This window comes from Balaenoptera acutorostrata, chromosome 7 (genome assembly GCF_949987535.1).
Source record: "Balaenoptera acutorostrata chromosome 7, mBalAcu1.1, whole genome shotgun sequence".
NCBI classification, from domain to species: domain Eukaryota; kingdom Metazoa; phylum Chordata; class Mammalia; order Artiodactyla; family Balaenopteridae; genus Balaenoptera; species Balaenoptera acutorostrata.
Genome location: NC_080070.1, coordinates 107,764,097 through 107,780,780, shown reverse-complemented (window position 1 = coordinate 107,780,780; position 16,684 = coordinate 107,764,097). Strand labels below are relative to the sequence as shown.

General features: G+C 44.7%; 1 protein-coding gene across 3 annotated transcripts in view; it reads right to left on the bottom strand.

Moving 5' to 3' along the window:
• HECW1 (HECT, C2 and WW domain containing E3 ubiquitin protein ligase 1) overlaps positions 1 to 16,684 on the bottom strand; it is a 314,499-nt gene that overhangs the window by 41,369 nt on the left and 256,446 nt on the right. For all 3 annotated transcript variants that reach the window (XM_007187728.3, XM_057549480.1, XM_057549481.1), the window contains 3 exons: positions 12,056 to 12,176; positions 11,199 to 11,312; positions 10,219 to 10,371 (listed from right to left, as the gene is read on the bottom strand). In XM_007187728.3, coding sequence (XP_007187790.2) covers positions 10,219 to 10,371; positions 11,199 to 11,312; positions 12,056 to 12,176 — 388 coding nt within the window. The remainder of the gene's footprint in view (positions 1 to 10,218; positions 10,372 to 11,198; positions 11,313 to 12,055; positions 12,177 to 16,684) is intronic.

Genomic DNA, 16,684 nt, shown 5'->3' with positions numbered 1-16,684 from the left:
CTCTGGCACTCTTCCTCAAAATAGAGTTCACCTCTTTCAGTTGTTTAGTGCATCTTAGATTTGCTCTGGGAAAAGTGGCATTCAGAATCATTGAAACAGAAAAAGAATTTCCAGTGGTGATTTCAGAGAGAACATCTAGTAGAACTTAAATGATGTTCGACAATGACTCATTTTTCTGAATTCCAAATATTCTGAACTAAAAATTGAAATGAGATTGAAACTCATCCATCCATCCATCCATCCACCCATTCATCCATCCACCCTCCCTTCTTCTCTCTGTCCCTCCTGTCCTTCTTTCTTTCCTTCCTTCCACACACATTTATTGAGTGCCAAGTTTGTGACTAGGAAAGCAAGACCTCAGTCTTTCAGGGGGAGAGACACACAGTAATGAGTTACAAGTATACAATATAAATCCATAAATACAGTTTATTTCAGAGAGCGATAAGTTCTGTCAATATAATGAATTAAGATGTTAAGTTGGAGAGTTATAAATGGCTGGGCTATTTTAAAATGAGTGCTGAGGGAAGGACTTTAGAGGAGATATTTCAGCTGGAATGTGAATCTTTTCTATTCAAACATAATGATTAGAAAGTATATGCATTTTGCCCTATTCATAATTTATTAGATATAAAAATAAGTTTGGAGCTTTTCACATTTATAGTTTTGTTGTTTATGCCTCCATTAAAAATAGATGAGAGGACTTCCCTGGTGGTGCAGTGGTTAAGAATCCGCCTGCCAATGCAGAGGACACGGGTTCGAGCCCTGGTCCGGGAGGACCCCACATGCCGCGGAGCAACTAAGCCCGTGCGCCACAACTACTGAGCCTGAGCTCTAGAGCCCGTCACCCACAACTACTGAGCCCATGTGCCACAACTACTGAAGCCCACGCACCTAGAGCCCGTGCTCTGCAACAAGAGAAGCCACGACAATAAGAAGCCTCCACTCGCCACAACTAGAGAAAGCCCGCGCACAGCAACGAAGACCCAACGCAGCCCAAAATAAATAAAATTAAAAAAAAAATAGATGAGAACTTTTGACCTGGTATTTTCATATACATCATTTTATGCAAGTGGGAAATTTCATATCTGAACCCCACCACTGTCTATAATGCATCACCAAGTTTTGCTCATTTGCTCACCCTTCTTATGAAATAGCTTTCTGTTACCACTGCTTCTGCCCTAGTTTGATTCTTTATCCTCTGTTCAAAGAACTATTTCAAAGAACTGCCACTTAAAGGACAACCCCATTTCCACTCCAATTCACCTACTTATAACCAGAGTTGACTTTCTAAAATACAGACCTGATCAAGACATTCCTCTACCCTAAAAAAAATACATCGTCATCTTTGTGATAAAATCCAAACTCCCTGGATGCCATTAAATGCACTTCCCTATTTGACACAAGGTGCCTTTACAGCCTTTCTCTTTCTCTATTTTGCAGCCAAATCCAACTGACATCTGCTTGCTCACCTGCCATCCTGCTGTGAATTTCAGGCCCTCTCCCTGGAAGTTTCCTCTCCCCATGTCTGCCAGCCAACTAACTATTCTCACTCATTGTTAAAGCTCCTTGTACCTAATACTTATTACCATGCAATGTGATAAGTTCTGTAATAGAGGTACGTATAGCATTTATCACATTGTATTGTAATTTGCCCAATTAAATATCTGACTTTGCCTTAGTGGGGGGCTAGAGCCTGACACTGGAGCCAGGTTTTCTGGGTTCCAATCCCAGCTTGGTCTGTGACTATCTCTGTGATTTTAGTTATATCTGTACCTTATTTTCTTCATCTGTAAAAGCAGTATACTAAGTAGTATCTGGGCTATAGTGCTGTTAGATGAAGGTGTCTAGAACAGTGCTTGGCATGTTTAATAAGTTTTCAATGGGTGTTTTATTGTTTAGTTTTATATTAACTTCTGTATCTCCAGTGACATAAAATCAACATGCAATGGTGATTAAAAGAATAAAAAGATCATCATATGAGCACCTCACTAATATGCAAATGACAATCATAATCAAAGAACGAAGATATGGAATTTGGAATATTACTTTAAGATTTCTCGGTCAAAGACACATACAATTTAGCAAATGGTAGTATTTCTAGTGGATGGATTGAAAGTTCTGAACGGTAGAGGCTCCTCTGGTTATTTTCAGTCCCTGCCCTACACCCTCATGGGTTTCCCACAATTTTCTGTCCTGCTCTGTGACCGTGGGGACAGGCTGTTATGGGCTGCAGTAGCTGGAGATCCTGCACCCTCTGTGCATGGTTGGCTTGGCCAATGGGACTGGAGGATGGAAGAGGGTGTTGTGCTCTTTCCCGGCCCCTCCCAGTGGGGGGCAGGGCTGAGTCCATCTGTGACCACAGCTCCCTTGGGAGGCCCAATGGGGTTCCAGCTCCACCTCCTCTCTCTTACTTGGCATGAGTGTTACCCTTGCTGATTTTGACAGGGTCCTTATCAACTGGGAAAGTCAGTGGTACAAAGGCTGCCACAGTTGCTCCAGGTCTTTGCTCAAAACCTGCCAAACCCCGCCTTTAGCAGGAATTAACATAAATCTTTAAGTTAAAGGGTCCAGAGATAAGAAAGGAAGCTACAAACAAACAAACAAAAACCCAGATGGAACCAGCTGGGACCAAGATGGCAAGGAATCTGACCTCCAACAGACCCGGAGTCTCATTAGACACTGATTTTACTGCATTAGCATACTAAATGACACAACTTCCCTGGCCATGACCGGAAATTAAGGACCAAAAAGGGATAAGGGCGTGGCATCTCACTCCCTCAGAAAAAGCCCTGCCCCTTCCCCAGTAGACTAATGCATAAACCTCCCCATCATTAGCCTCATTCCTCCTCCCTTTGTCTTTACTCCTAAAAATTAAATCCCTTTCCTGGTGGGTGAGAAGTTGATCTGTGAACTTAGTTCCTGCTTCTCCATTCTTTGGTTACTGAATAAAGCTTGTGCTGTGTCGTTCTCAGCTTTGGTTTCATTATTTGGCTGCTCCGACCAAACGGAAAAAGAACCCTCCCCTGCTGCTGCAGAGAGCCTGGTGGGGCTAGGGTCCCAGCAGGGTCCATACAACTTAATTGGGTAATAGAAATAAGTAATGAAACAGCAATTACAGGAATTCCTTTTAGGCTGAAGTTCAAAAAAACAGATTTTTTTTCCAGTTTACTTAATGTGTGTATACAGAAATGTCACCATATTTATTCATATTAGTATCTCTCAACGCCTGACTAGGAATAAAGGGAAGGAGGTTGAGTCGCTATGCCCCATATGCGGGCTTTTGATTTCGGGGCTGTATCCCAGGGTATGCAAAACCCACACACAGGGAGCAGGAAGCAGAGAATTTCAAGTAGCTACAGTCAAGGAGGAGCTAGCAGGGGAAGGACCTGGTGCCAGGGGCCTCTCTGCCCGTCTCTGGGGTAGTGCCTGCCCTGGAGGTGGCAGTGTGGGAGAGGGCGGGCACTGTGTCAGTAACAAGCTGAGTGTGGACCTCCTGCAGAGCTAAGTGCAAAGCTCCCAGGGGACATGCGTGTTTATTGCCGACACTGTAAGGGCTTTAAAACCAGAGATGACAAATAAAAGCGTGACCTTTGAGCAATTAATTGCACGTGGAAGATACGAGCCCTCTGTCTTAACGGCCCTGGTACAAGGAAGTGGCTGGTGTGGCTTGTGGAACAATTCTCACTTACGCACCCAATCGTCAATGAAATGTTATTTTGAACACCTCAAGGTTCCAGGCCTGTGCCAGAGTAAAACAAGACAGACCCATCTCTGCTTTCATGAAGCTTACTCTTTAAAGGGGACACAGACAAAACAGAGTGTGGGACACAAAAGAAGGGCCAGTGAAAAGATAAAGAACCAGAATAATAATTTACAAGATGACCTCCTCCAGCCATACCCGAGCAATGTTTCCATCCTGGGTGATGCTTAATCCTGTAAAGCTGATCAGTTTTCTCCCTGTTTATTTCTGGTCTGCAGGGCCTCTCTGCAGAGGGAAGAGGAGGGCAGGGGGCAGAAGTCACTCCCCTTCCAGGCGGACTCCTGCCCTGGCCTGTCCTGCATTAGGGACAACTTCTAGCTTTACAATGTCAAGGCTGTGACCGTGATGAGCCCTGTCATCTTTTGGTCTCTGTTTTCTTATGAGTGATGTGTTGGTCATAGTAAGTGTCGTCTTCCTCACGGCCCACGTGGATCATGGGATAAAGGGTCCCAGGGGGGAGTGAAGAAGGAAGGAGGGCCAGGCGCCTACATCTGAGATCAGCCGCAGCCTTGCCCACCCTGCCGGTGGGGAGTGGCACCCGGTTGGGCAACAGAACTGAGAACTCGGGAGTCAGGTTTCCTCACTGGCATCGACCCCTGGCTGCAGGAACCACAGTGACAAAGCCTCAGGCAGGGGCCTCAGCACCCACTTGCTGCCCACACTTTGTGTAAGGCCTGGAGTGACTTCATTCAGGTGTTGAGTCCTCCTGCATGCCCTTTGCCAAAATGGCCCAGCACTCAGGGGCGCTCGGTTTTCTTGTTAAAACCATTTGCCCCAAGGTGCAGGATGGCTTGTAGGAAAATACACAGAAGGAATAACTGCAGCATTACCGTCTGGTTGAGATGCCCACAGCCAAGCAGGGCTTCCCATTCAAAGCTAAAGCAGGCTCGTACCCAGTGGCTCAAGTTCTCTCTGTGTGGCAGTGACACCCAAAGGAGACCCTCTTCCTTCCCCCAGGACCTCTGAAGCACTGATGAGACAAGAGTCGGACCCCACGTGAGGGTCGTGGTACCATCTGGGACCAGTGCTGGCTCTGATCCTGGCTCTTCTGCCAGCCCAGGGCTCAGGGGACTGAGGTACAGAGTCAGAACCTCGGATCAGAGGGGAGGCCCCGGCTCACTTCATAACAATTCATCATCCAATGTTGAGCTAAAAGGGAGCTCTCACCTGCGTGAGCTCTGTTCAGATTGCTAGTTGCTCAGAAAGGTACCTGTCATTTTGCTTCCGGGCTACACAGCAAATATTCTCAACATGAGCGGGAACCTTAGAGGGTGAAAGTCCTCACGTCCTTTCCTTTGCAAAGACTGAGGGTAACTAGCACCTCTGGGCCAGGCACTACGGGCCTTTGACCTTCATAAAGGATCCATCCAGAGAACTTTGCTAATTCTTTTTTTTTTTTCTTTAATTTTTTTTTTTATTTTTATCTATCTATCTATTTATTTATTTATTTATGGCTGTGTTGGGTCTTCATTTCTGTGCGAGGGCTTTCTCTAGTTGTGGCAAGTGGGGGCCACTCTTCATCGCGGTGCGCGGGCCTCTCATCATCGCGGCCTCTCTTGTTGCGGAGCACAGGCTCCAGACGCGCAGGCTCAGTAGTTGTGGCTCACAGGCCCAGTTGCTCCGCGGCATGTGGGATCCTCCCAGACCAGGGCTCGAACCCACGTCCCCCGCATTGGCAGGCAGACTCTCAACCACTGCGCCACCAGGGAAGCCCCTGCTAATTCTTAAAAACATCCCTGTGGTTTCCTTCCTCCAAGCGCTGAAGTGTAACAGACATACTGACATGGCCTGCTCCAGCCAGAGATGGTCAGAGACAGCAGAGTCAGGACGAAAGAAAGCAGGGGCTGGGCAGTTGGCGAGGTGCCTTCCCTGGTGGAAAGTGACTGAGCAGGCCAGAAGTCCAGCGTTTCTCCTGTGCTTTTCATCAGGCCTTTGCCTGTGGCCTTCCCCTGCGTCTGTGCTGAGACATGCTGGATCCCAAGGTTTCCTCCAGAATGCTGGGTTCCTTCCCTTCACGCCGCCAGGGCACTTACCCCCATGAACCTCTGCCACCATCCAAACGCAGCTCCCTTGGTCATCTGAACGCTCTCCCTACCCTGATGTCCTAAGCTCTGTCCTCCCAATCCTGGGCTCTGAAACCCTGGGGACCCGTTTCTATTGCCTGCACACCTCCTCTGGCCTCCACCTTCTCAGACTGCCTTCTTCCCCCTCAGCAGGTCCTCGTCGGAGCACCTCCTTCTCTGTCCCATTCCTCCCAGGCTGAGCGCTCTAGCCACTCCTTCCTCTTTTTTAAAAAAACTATTTATTTATTTGGTTGCGTCGAGTCTTAGTTGTGGCTCACGGGCTCCTTAGTTGCAGCTCGCCGGTTCCTTAGTTGTGGCATGTGAACTCGTAGTTGCGGCATGCATGTGGGATCTAGTTTCCTGACCACGGATCGAACCCGGGCCCCCTGCATTAGGAGCGTGGAGTCTTAACCACTGTGCCACCAGGGGAGTCCCTGGCCACTCCTTCTTAGCTCCCCCCAGGGATCTTTGGCTCTGCCCGTCCCTGACACATCAGCATGGTCTCTTCTCTGCGAGCTCACATCTCCTCCCATGGCTGAGCCACTCCGGCTGTGTTGGTATCTCTCAAACTCAGTTTCCAGCCCAGCTCCCCAGGGCCATATTCCAGTTACATACTAATATATCCGTGTGTATTTATAAGGGAACCTGCAAATTCTACATGTCAAAGGGTGAATTCCTCACCTTTCCTCTAAGTATCATCTATTTCACATAACTCCCATCACAGTGAATGGTCCCACCCAATCCATCGCATGGTGCAACCAGGAACTTTGAACTTATTCCATATTTCCCTCTCCCCCTCACCTCAACATTAAACCAGTGAGCCAACGAGTTCAGTCTCTTCTCCCTCCGAGAAGTTCCCAAAGTCAGTCCCCTCCTCTCTCAGACCCCGCCTCTGCCTCAGTTTTGACCGTCTGTTTCTCCCCATGACGTATCAACAGCTTCGGAGCTGGTCTCGGCGCTTTCCAGCCTTCCCTCCTCAAAATTTTCCCCACATTACAGCAAGATTTACTTTTTGAAAACACAAATCCAATGATGGCATTCTCCCTATGGGATGAGACCATCGGCCTCTCTGTTCGTCTCCAGCCTCATTCCCACCACAACCCCGAAGGTCATTCTTGGCTCTGATCCACCTACACTGCTTGCCGAAGGCTCTATTCCCTCCCACGCCTTTCGAGTCTTGCTTCCAATACTGGATCCTCAAAACGTCTTTTCTCCCCTTCTCTGCCTAGTCTCCTACTCAACTGTCCCTTAAGACTTGGCTCGTATACCCACTCTCTTTAGAAAACAAAAAAAAAAAGGCACAATTATCCCCTCTTTTTATGAGATCCCCTGGTTTCACTCCTCACTCCCCCATCCCTTGCCTTGGGCTGAGTGAGACATTTTCCCTTGTGATTTAATACAATTCCCAGGCTTATATATGCATCTCGGGGGCGCTCTCTCTCTCTCAAACACACACACACACACACACACGTGTATTATGTATGCATAACCTGGCATTTAAGATATTATAGTGGAATTATTGATTTACTCACATGCTCCCCCCTTGAGGGGGGAGATCTCATTCACTTCGTCTTTGTATCCTCCTAGCACAGAGCACATGCTTGATTTACAATTGCTTAATTAATGAAGGTATCCCACAACACCCAGCATAGTCCTTCTTATATGCTACGATATTTGACGAAAATATTTCCTGACTCTAATTCATGACCTTCAAGACACCATCTTAAATTTCATGCTCACAGAGAATTAAGGGATTATATGAAGTATACTCTGTGTACATATATATTCTTGTGGCATGGGGTACGGCACTCTCCACCGCTGGAATGAACCCTGCCTGAACGTGACTAAGTTAGATGTAGCCTTCAATTCTCATTCCTAAGTCCCCTCAGTGGCCACTTCCTGCTCTGCCTGCCCCATCTACGTGTTTCTGCCTCCCAGGTTTCATCATCCCATCCACTTATTTGATAAGTTACAGGAAAAGGAACAACAAAGGGCCACATTTGCTTCTTCACCTGCGGAGAGTCAAGAGACCCACTGTAACACTTGCTGCAGACACGCCTGCCTCAGCTCAAGAACTTCAGAGCTGACACATGCAAATCAGTGAAGTTAGAACACACCCTCACACCATACATAAAAATAAACTCAAAATGGCTTAAAGACTTAAATACAAGACATGACACCATAAACTCTTAGAAGAGACCATAGGCAAACATTCTCTGACATAAATCGTACCAATGTTTTCTTAGGCCAATCTCCCAAGGCAACAGAAATAAAAGCAAAACTAAACAAATGGGACCTAATCAAACTTACAAGCTTTTGCACAGCAAAGGAAACCACAAACAAAATGAAAAGACAATCTATAGACCGGGAGAAAATATTTGCAAATGATGTGACCAATAAAGGCTTAATTTCCAAAATATACAAACAGCTCATACAACTCAATAACAAAAAAGCAAACAACCCAATAAAAAAATGGGCAGAAGACCTAAAGAGACATTTCTCCAAAGAAGACATCCAGATGGCCAGTAGGCATATGAAAAGATGCTCAATATCACTAATTATTAGAGAAATGCAAATCAAAACTACAATGAAGTACCAACTCACAATGGTCAGAATGGCCATCATTAAAAAATCTACAAATAACAAATGCTGGATGGGGTGTGGAGAAAAGGGAACCCTCCTACACTGTTGGTGGGAATGTAAGTTGGTGCAGCCACTATGGAGAACAGTACGGAGGTTCCTCAGAAAACTAAAAATAGAACTACCATATGATCCAGCAATCCCACTGCTGGGCATATACCTGGACAAAACTATAATTCAAAAAGATACATGCACCCTTATGTTCATAGCACACTATTTACAATAACCAAGCATGGAAACAACCTCAGTGTCCATCAACAGATGAATGGAAAAAGAATATGTGGTACACACACACACACACACACACACACACACACACACACAATGGAATACTACTCAGCCATAAAAAAGAATGAAATAATGCCATTTGCAGCAACATGGATGGACCTAGAGATTATCATACTAAATGAAGTAAGTCAGAAAGAGACAAATACCATATGATATCACTTATATGTGGAATCTAAAATATGATACAAATGACCCTATCTACGAAACAGAAACAGACTCACAGACATAGAGAACAGATTTGTGGTTGCCAAGGGGGAGAGCTGGAGGGGGAGGGATGGATTGGGAGTTTGGGATTAGCAGATGCAAGCTATTATATATAGAATGGATAAAAGATAAACAACAAGGTCTTACTGTATTACACAGGGAACTATATTCAATATCCTATGATAAACCATAATGGAAAAGAATATGAAAAAGAAAAAAATATATATCTGAATCACTTTGCTGTAAAGCAGAAATTAATACAATGTTATAAATCAACTATACTTCAATAAAATAAATTCTAAAAAATGAAAAAAATCAAAAAAAGAACTTCAAAGCTGAGAGTGTTTGGAGAGAGAGGTCACGGGTTGTAGCTGGCAGCTGTAGCAGAGGTGGGTTGTTCTGTTGCCGTAAAACCAAAATATGGGGATTTGGGCGATACGCCCAGCAGGCCCAGGTGTTACCCGAGAAGCTCCCTTCACCAGCAGCCCCATGACACATCATCAATAAGCAATGTCAGACAAGAACCCACATCAGCAGTTTCCGAGACTTGTTTCCCTCCTCATGGCAGGAGCTCCTGCAATGAAGTCAGGGGTACTTTTCAAGTCAGGTGTGGTGGTGACACAGTAGGAAAGTGCAGGCATCCTAGATGTCCCATGCAGCTTTCTGGAGACTTCTAACACCCATATCTGAGGTCTCTCACCCACAGAACTACACAGAATTGACGGATACTGATCTTCTTACTCATTTCAGTAAGTGGCAATTGATGTCTCAAGAAGAGAGGACCAAAGAGATACTGGATTTTCAAGTCAGAAGGATGCTGAGAGATCATCTGACCCAACAGACTTATTTTACAGCAAGATGCAGAAGCTGATGGCCACAGTGTGAAAGCCATTGGTCCAAATCAGAGAATTTCCTACAAATACCTTCAAGAAGCCTCTGCAGGGGACTCTTAGGATTTTAGTAGAATTATCAACATTCAGAACCTACGTCTACTTACCTTCACATCTCCTCAGAAGGCAATGACAGTATCTTACATCAATTTGCAGTTGATAGGAAATTTGTATGTCTTTAGTAATTTATTTTGTATTCTGAGTGAAGACTGGCAGAGAACCTTCGCTCTAGTGCCTTGTTATTCACTCTCATCAGCCCTCATGATATCGGGCCGCTGCTCCAAACACAGTGGTCCTCAAGAAACACCACTGTCTTCTGACTAAGAAAGACCAGAACTTTCCAACACGAGAAAGTAAAAATTCCAGCTCTTACCATTCAAGATGGTTTTCTACAAATGCAGACATGGGGCTGATCTGCACGGTGTAGGTGTCATTGGCGGAGTACTCGAAGAGTCCGTAGTAAGGGTTGAAGAGCTCCTGAGACAAAAGGAAGAAGAACTCTCGCGAAGGACCACTGTAGTCCAGGCTGCAAAGGAAGCAGAGGCCCGGGAAGCTCATTATGTGCAAGGGGCAGGGGACCTGTCCCTACGCAGGGGCTGGCTTGCCCTTTCAGAGTCAGTGCTGGGAAAGCAGAGAGCAGCCTCTGCTCTTTACAGTGGATCCTAAGGGAAGTATACTTTGCTGTAGAAAATGAGAATGCAGTGATTGGTTTGGGGATGATGTCCTTACTAGATGGCCATGCACCAATGCTTATGGCAGTGTTCCTTAACCTTTGTCCTCGATCATATGATACCTTTTGGATAAAAGGTTTGATATGGCCCATTCAAAACCGGGACTTCATTGTGGGAGGTACAAAAGAATTTCCTGTGATGGTGCATGTGTGCATGTGTATGAATTGAAAACACTTTCAAGTTCATTCTGCTATGCCCTCCTGGGTGGGCTTGCCCTCCACGGTTGAGATGGCTTGCCAAGAAATCACCGAAATTATATGAAAATTTTGGTATGTAGTTACATACGTGCACTCTTGGGGGAAGAGTTCTTTGATGAGAAACTCAGAAGGGTACCCACATGAGAAAGTAAAGATGCAGTAGATTAGGTCTGTATTTTTGGCTTATACTTTGACCATGTGACCTCAGACTCTAGAACATGCCAATCATCTTAGGCTTTTAGAGAACATGAAACCTAAAGATTGGCAACACCTGGAGAGAAAGGCCTCCTGGGAGGACATGATCAGAATCACCGTGGGGCAAAGGCTTAGAGACATCCTGCTTCTTCTTGAGAAGAATCACCCAGGATCTGGGGTTTCTGGTCTACCCACACTAAGGTGTCTCCATAAAAGTGCTGGTGCCTCACCCCTCCTCTCCAACAAAGGTGATGTAGAGCTTGTTTCGCTGGAGCTCCTTCCGGGAGTAGGCCATAACCTGATTGAAGGTTCCCTCCAGCAGGTGGTCTCGCCGAATGATGAGCCTGGAAAGGAGAAGAAGTCATATGGGTGGTGAGCGGGTGCTCGGGCTCCGATGTTTGGGAGTGTTCTAGGCGAGCTGTGGGGACCCAGGCTGATGGTCTCATTGCCCGCCTCTCCAACAAGGTATAGATTCCATCAGTTCAGCTATGGCCTTATGTTGACACTCTTTTCAAAACCATGAAAGCACAAGGACAACATGTGCACTTTTATAATGGGACACATTCCATCATGTTGGACTACCTTTAGGATTCTTTTTGATCAATTCCAAAAAGAATCTCTTAAGTTGGATTCCTGAGTTTGGGTTTGGCTTTTCAAGATGAAAATAATAAACCCAAAGTGGAAAAAGACCACAACTCTTTACTTAGATCTGAAGATCAAAGCTATTTGACTAATGAGTAGGTAAATTTGTCCCAAGAATATGTAAAGGGAAACATACGATTTTTTAATTTAGTTCAAGATTCCTTGTTTTCTGAAAAGGTCTACCATTGATTTTATACATGGTTTTGTTTGAAATCTACTTTTCTTTCTCCCTCTCCTTCCCTTCTCTTCTCTTCCTGCCTCCCTTCCATTTCTTAACTTCCTTTCTTCTTTCTTTCCAACTTCCTTTTTCTTTCCTCCCTTCTATGAACATGACTGATACTACACCATGGTATCCAATCTCCAAACATATATTACCAAGTTATGGGGGAGAAAAGGATAGAAACATCTACCATCTGAGTTCAATGCCAAGCACTGGAGCACTCACTTAATTTTCCCTGGACCCTGACCAAATCCTTTGGCTTCCAGTTTTCGGTAGAAATTGCGGAGCTTGGCCTCAAAGTCTCTCCTGTAGGGTGAAGGGGCTCTTGCACTGGCTCTCTGTAAACCTGCAGAGAGAAGCACACAGGCTGAAGGTCATCATTTTTTTACTGAAGAACAAATATGCAGGGCAACGGAGGAGAAAGGGCCAACCAGAGGCACATTCCTGCATCTTCGTGTTTTACTTCTCCAAGACGTTTCCCTTCATTTCTATCACTCCCTCAGCTACTTTTATAATAAACAGGTATAATATAATAAAGAGAAGACTGAATTCTGATGACAATAAATATTTATGTCTTCTACTACATTTCAAGTTGTATTTCTCTTCAGAATACCTCGATGAGCATATTTCTTGGCTTAGTTATGCTTGAATATTCTAAAACAACATAAATCAAACTAGACTCTTGTAAGTTACTAGATTATAAGAAGTGGTTGTAACTATAATGAAGCAACTAGGATTGTAATATATGTGTACTTTGTACTTCTCTAACTATATTGATGCTAAAATAAATATACATGTCCATTAGGCCCCAGAGCATGCAGGAGTTTATATCAGATTACCTTGCACTATAAAAGCAAAATTAATAATATTATTAATAATAATTCCTTACTCTTTACAGAAGAGAGTTTTTGTATCACCTAGAGTGCTTTGTAGATGCTTTATTATCTTTATATACCTTTTAATGAAAAAAGGAATGGAAAAAATAACATTCTTCTCCAAGTTTCACAGATGGCTATGATCATGGTTTGCCCCTTCAATACCTATTTATTAGTTTATATTCCAGGTACTGAATTTATAATCTAGATAAAACTGATATAACCAAACTCACAGAAATGAGAATATAATTATAAGTTGAGATGATTCCTACCCATGAAGGATAGGAACTTAGTTCTTTCCCTGGGGAAAGCTGAAGAATAAGTAGGCATGAATTAGATTGAGTGAGTTAGGAAGGGCTTCCACTTAACTTAAGAGAAGAGATGAGCTGGGAGAAGAGCAATCTAGGTAGCAGACCAGTACATGCAAAGGTACCGTGACAGGATGGAAAATGGTGCTCCAGTTTATCTGGAGCATAGCGTGTGAGGACCAGAGTGATGCAAAACAAGGCTTGAGAGGTGGGCGGGAGACAGATCAAACAGGATAAGGTACACTGTGTTAAGCAATTTTGTTTAATGTTAAGCACAACAGGAAAGCCATTGTGTGGGGACCAACGTGATGTGTCTTGAGTTATGAAAACCTTAGTCTTTCTGCAGTAGAGAGAAAACACCAGAGAGGCCCAGAGTGGATTTAGACAGCCTGCATTGCACTAGGGTGGTGTCAGTGGAGATGAGAAATGGGACTACATCAAAAAAAAGAAGAAGAAGATAGATTGGAGATGTGTTTAGGAGGCAATGAACTGGATATTGGTAGTGAGGCCAAGGTGGGTTTCAGACATCATAATGGAATGGCCTGTGGTGACATTCACTGAGATGGGGACAAATGGAAGAAGCACAGATGGGTGAGATCACAAGCTTGGTCTTTGTTGGCAGTACGTTTGAATGCTTGATTGGAAAAAGACATAGCTTGAGAGAGAGGAGAAAAAAACCTGGCACAGTCTTGAGGATGGTAGGAAGGGAAGGATGAGTCTGCAAAGGTGGCCAAAGACGTAGATGAAATGCCTACAGCTTGTGTCCCAGAAGCCAACTGAAGAGGTGACTTAAGGGGAGGAGCCATCAGTAGTGTTAAGTGTGGCTGAAAGATCAGGAGGAGGGCTGAGAATTACCCATAGGACTGGGTGCCCAGAGCTTGCTGCGACCTTAGTGAAGACGCCCCCTCTAATGCACAGGTGTGAAGGGGGAGAGGGAAGTGGCAGCCTTGGTAGGCTTGTAAGATAGGCAGCAGGCATTTGAGACAGTTTCTGTCTAAGGGCTTCAATTTCCTCAGAGAAGGAAGAAGGCACATCATTTGCCAGGAGAGACCCAGGGGTTGGAAGTTTGAGAGGAGCGGCAACGTTTGAAATAGGAGTAGAGAAGAGCATATGCTTACCAGTGAAATGTGGTTGAATTTTCTTTTGGGTGTTTAAGGTCCATGTGAGGTGGAGAGATGACTAATTTATAATTGATAATCTGCCTTGTCAGGTGAATTTGCCCAAGAATGCCTGACTACAGATGTAGGGGAAGCAGATAGTAAGGTGATCTAGGAGTGGAACTCTGTAAATGAAATGGAGAGGATCAGGGAGCTCAGGGCATTGTCAAGAAATGATGAACCAGGGAGTCTATACTGGATGAGGGAGAGGCAGTTAGAAAGGAGAGGCGTCCGTGAACTGGAGGTCCTGATGAGGGCACAGGGTGGTATCAGGGAGAGCAGCTGAATAAGCACATTGGGTGGGAGTAGGATGCTTGAGTCAGTGACTTCAGAGATGACAACAAGGCAGGAAGGGGACTGTGGGACTGGTGGTGGGGGAGGGGGAGGGGAAGGGGAGGGGCGGGGGGAGGGGAGGGGAGGGGAGGGGGAGGGGGAGGAGGGGGAGGGGGAGGAGGAGGTCAGGGCAGACAAGGAAGCCCAGAAACTGGGAGGCCAAGGAACTGCACAGGTGCCCTTGTGGATGCTGATGTCATCCAGGACGGTGGAAGGACTTGGGGAGGAGAGGGAGACTGTGAGACGGGTGCCACAGTCTTTAAGAATGAGAAAAAGGTCGGTGGATGACAGCAACTAGGAGGAGAGATACAGCTGATCTGTGTTAGCAAGGAGGCACACAGGGCACCAGCGGCACCAGTCTCACCAGCGAGTCCTGCAGCATCTGAGGTGTGGGGGGAACCAATAGCCACCACTTGAAAAGGAAAGAGTCTCTGCTGAAATACCACGTTTCAGGATATAGGTAGAACTAGAATACAAGTCTGTAGGTGCAAGTATAATTTTCTGCCATCAGATTACAGTATATTTTATAATACAACTTTCATTACTGCTGGTACTACCACTATGGCCCATGGTCACTACGATGCATTTTTCTAATAATTTAAGCTTTACAAAGTGCTTTGGCATGTATGATTCACTATGTTGCCCCAGGTAAATGTCATAAAGGTCTAGAAAAATGGGAATTGTAAAGTTTAACTTCAAAATACCTGGCTTACATAGTCTAGGACCCCAAGGTCAAAGCTAGGAGAGTAAAGAATTAAGCACTTCGACAACATGAATTGGATGATTCTTTGCGTTCATGGTGTCAGTAATGTCTGTATCAGGAAGGCTGATTCCTTTTATAAAACTTATCCAAATAATTCGCAGTTAGGAAGTAACTCTTTATACTCCCTTATTTTTTCTATTTGCAGTATGATATCTCCCCCGTGTAATGATACTCTGCATACCAAAGGTACGTAGACACTCTACTGCCAAAGGTTTGGACCAAGATGTAGACACATTATCAGGCTGGGACCATCTCTACAACAAGATGGCAGATCATCATGTGTCTTGAGTTATGAAAACCTTAGTCTTTCTGCAGGTCCCCCAGATGGAAGGCTCTGCTCCCCAGAAGGAAGTCATCCTCTGCACACTGGAAACAACTGATTGTCCTGATGCTGGCTCTGACAAAGCTCCTGGTCCTTTTCCCAAGCCGTGTCATCTCAGCTATGCTGTATGTCAGACGCAGCACACGTGGGACATTTCCTCAGCAATGCTACTGATACACTTGTTTGGAGGAAGGCATAACAAGGAGATACTGACTTAAAAACAGATTTTAGGAATTAGCGAAACTACCTCTAAGAGATAGTTCTGAACAACATGAGAGGGGTGGACCAAATGAAAAGATATTCTAGTTTTAGAGACCTATGGCAGTACTGAGTGACACTAGCTGAGTGAGACATCCCTTCTGGGGGACAGAGCATATTGCTAAATTCTGTTTTTCTTCTCCATTTCCCCCCAGCTTCAAAAGCCAAGTTTGAACTCTAACTCTGGAGGTCATAAGATAAGAAGTTACTAGGTTTTTCAACTAACTTCCTTTACTAAATTTTAAAGTTATAAAAATAGATTTGGGTTTGCCGCACATACCCATGACAATGTGATCTTGCAAACCAAGACGATGGGGAAAAACTCTTCAATATCTGGATCCCATTTGGGAGTACAGATTTGACTGAAGCTAATTATCTTGATGAACCCAGGAAATACTAGCTTCTTTTTTCGCTAAACAGTTCAATATATATTTTCTCATTTGGAATGGAAAATACCCACAAAGAATATCATGAGTTCTAATTCTAAATTCATTCTAATACACAAAGAAAACTTTAGGGAAACAATTTCACATCATGTTAAAAACTTCTTTGGCATCTTCATGGGGGCATAATGGTGGTCCCTAGTAAGCATGTAACCTAGTAACTCCTTTACAACTTAACAAAAAGTTACTCAAATTGGTATCTAATAACATTCTGATTCATGAGGCAGAATGTTCCAGAAAGGGCTCTTCCCTTTTAAATGCTCAGAGAGTGTGTTTTAGAACAAAACAGCAATTTAGAGCAGGGGTCCACAGACTTTTTCTGTAAAGGGCCAGATGGTAAATATTTTAGGTTTTTGGGGCCATACGGTCTCTGTCGCTACTACTCAGCTCTGCTG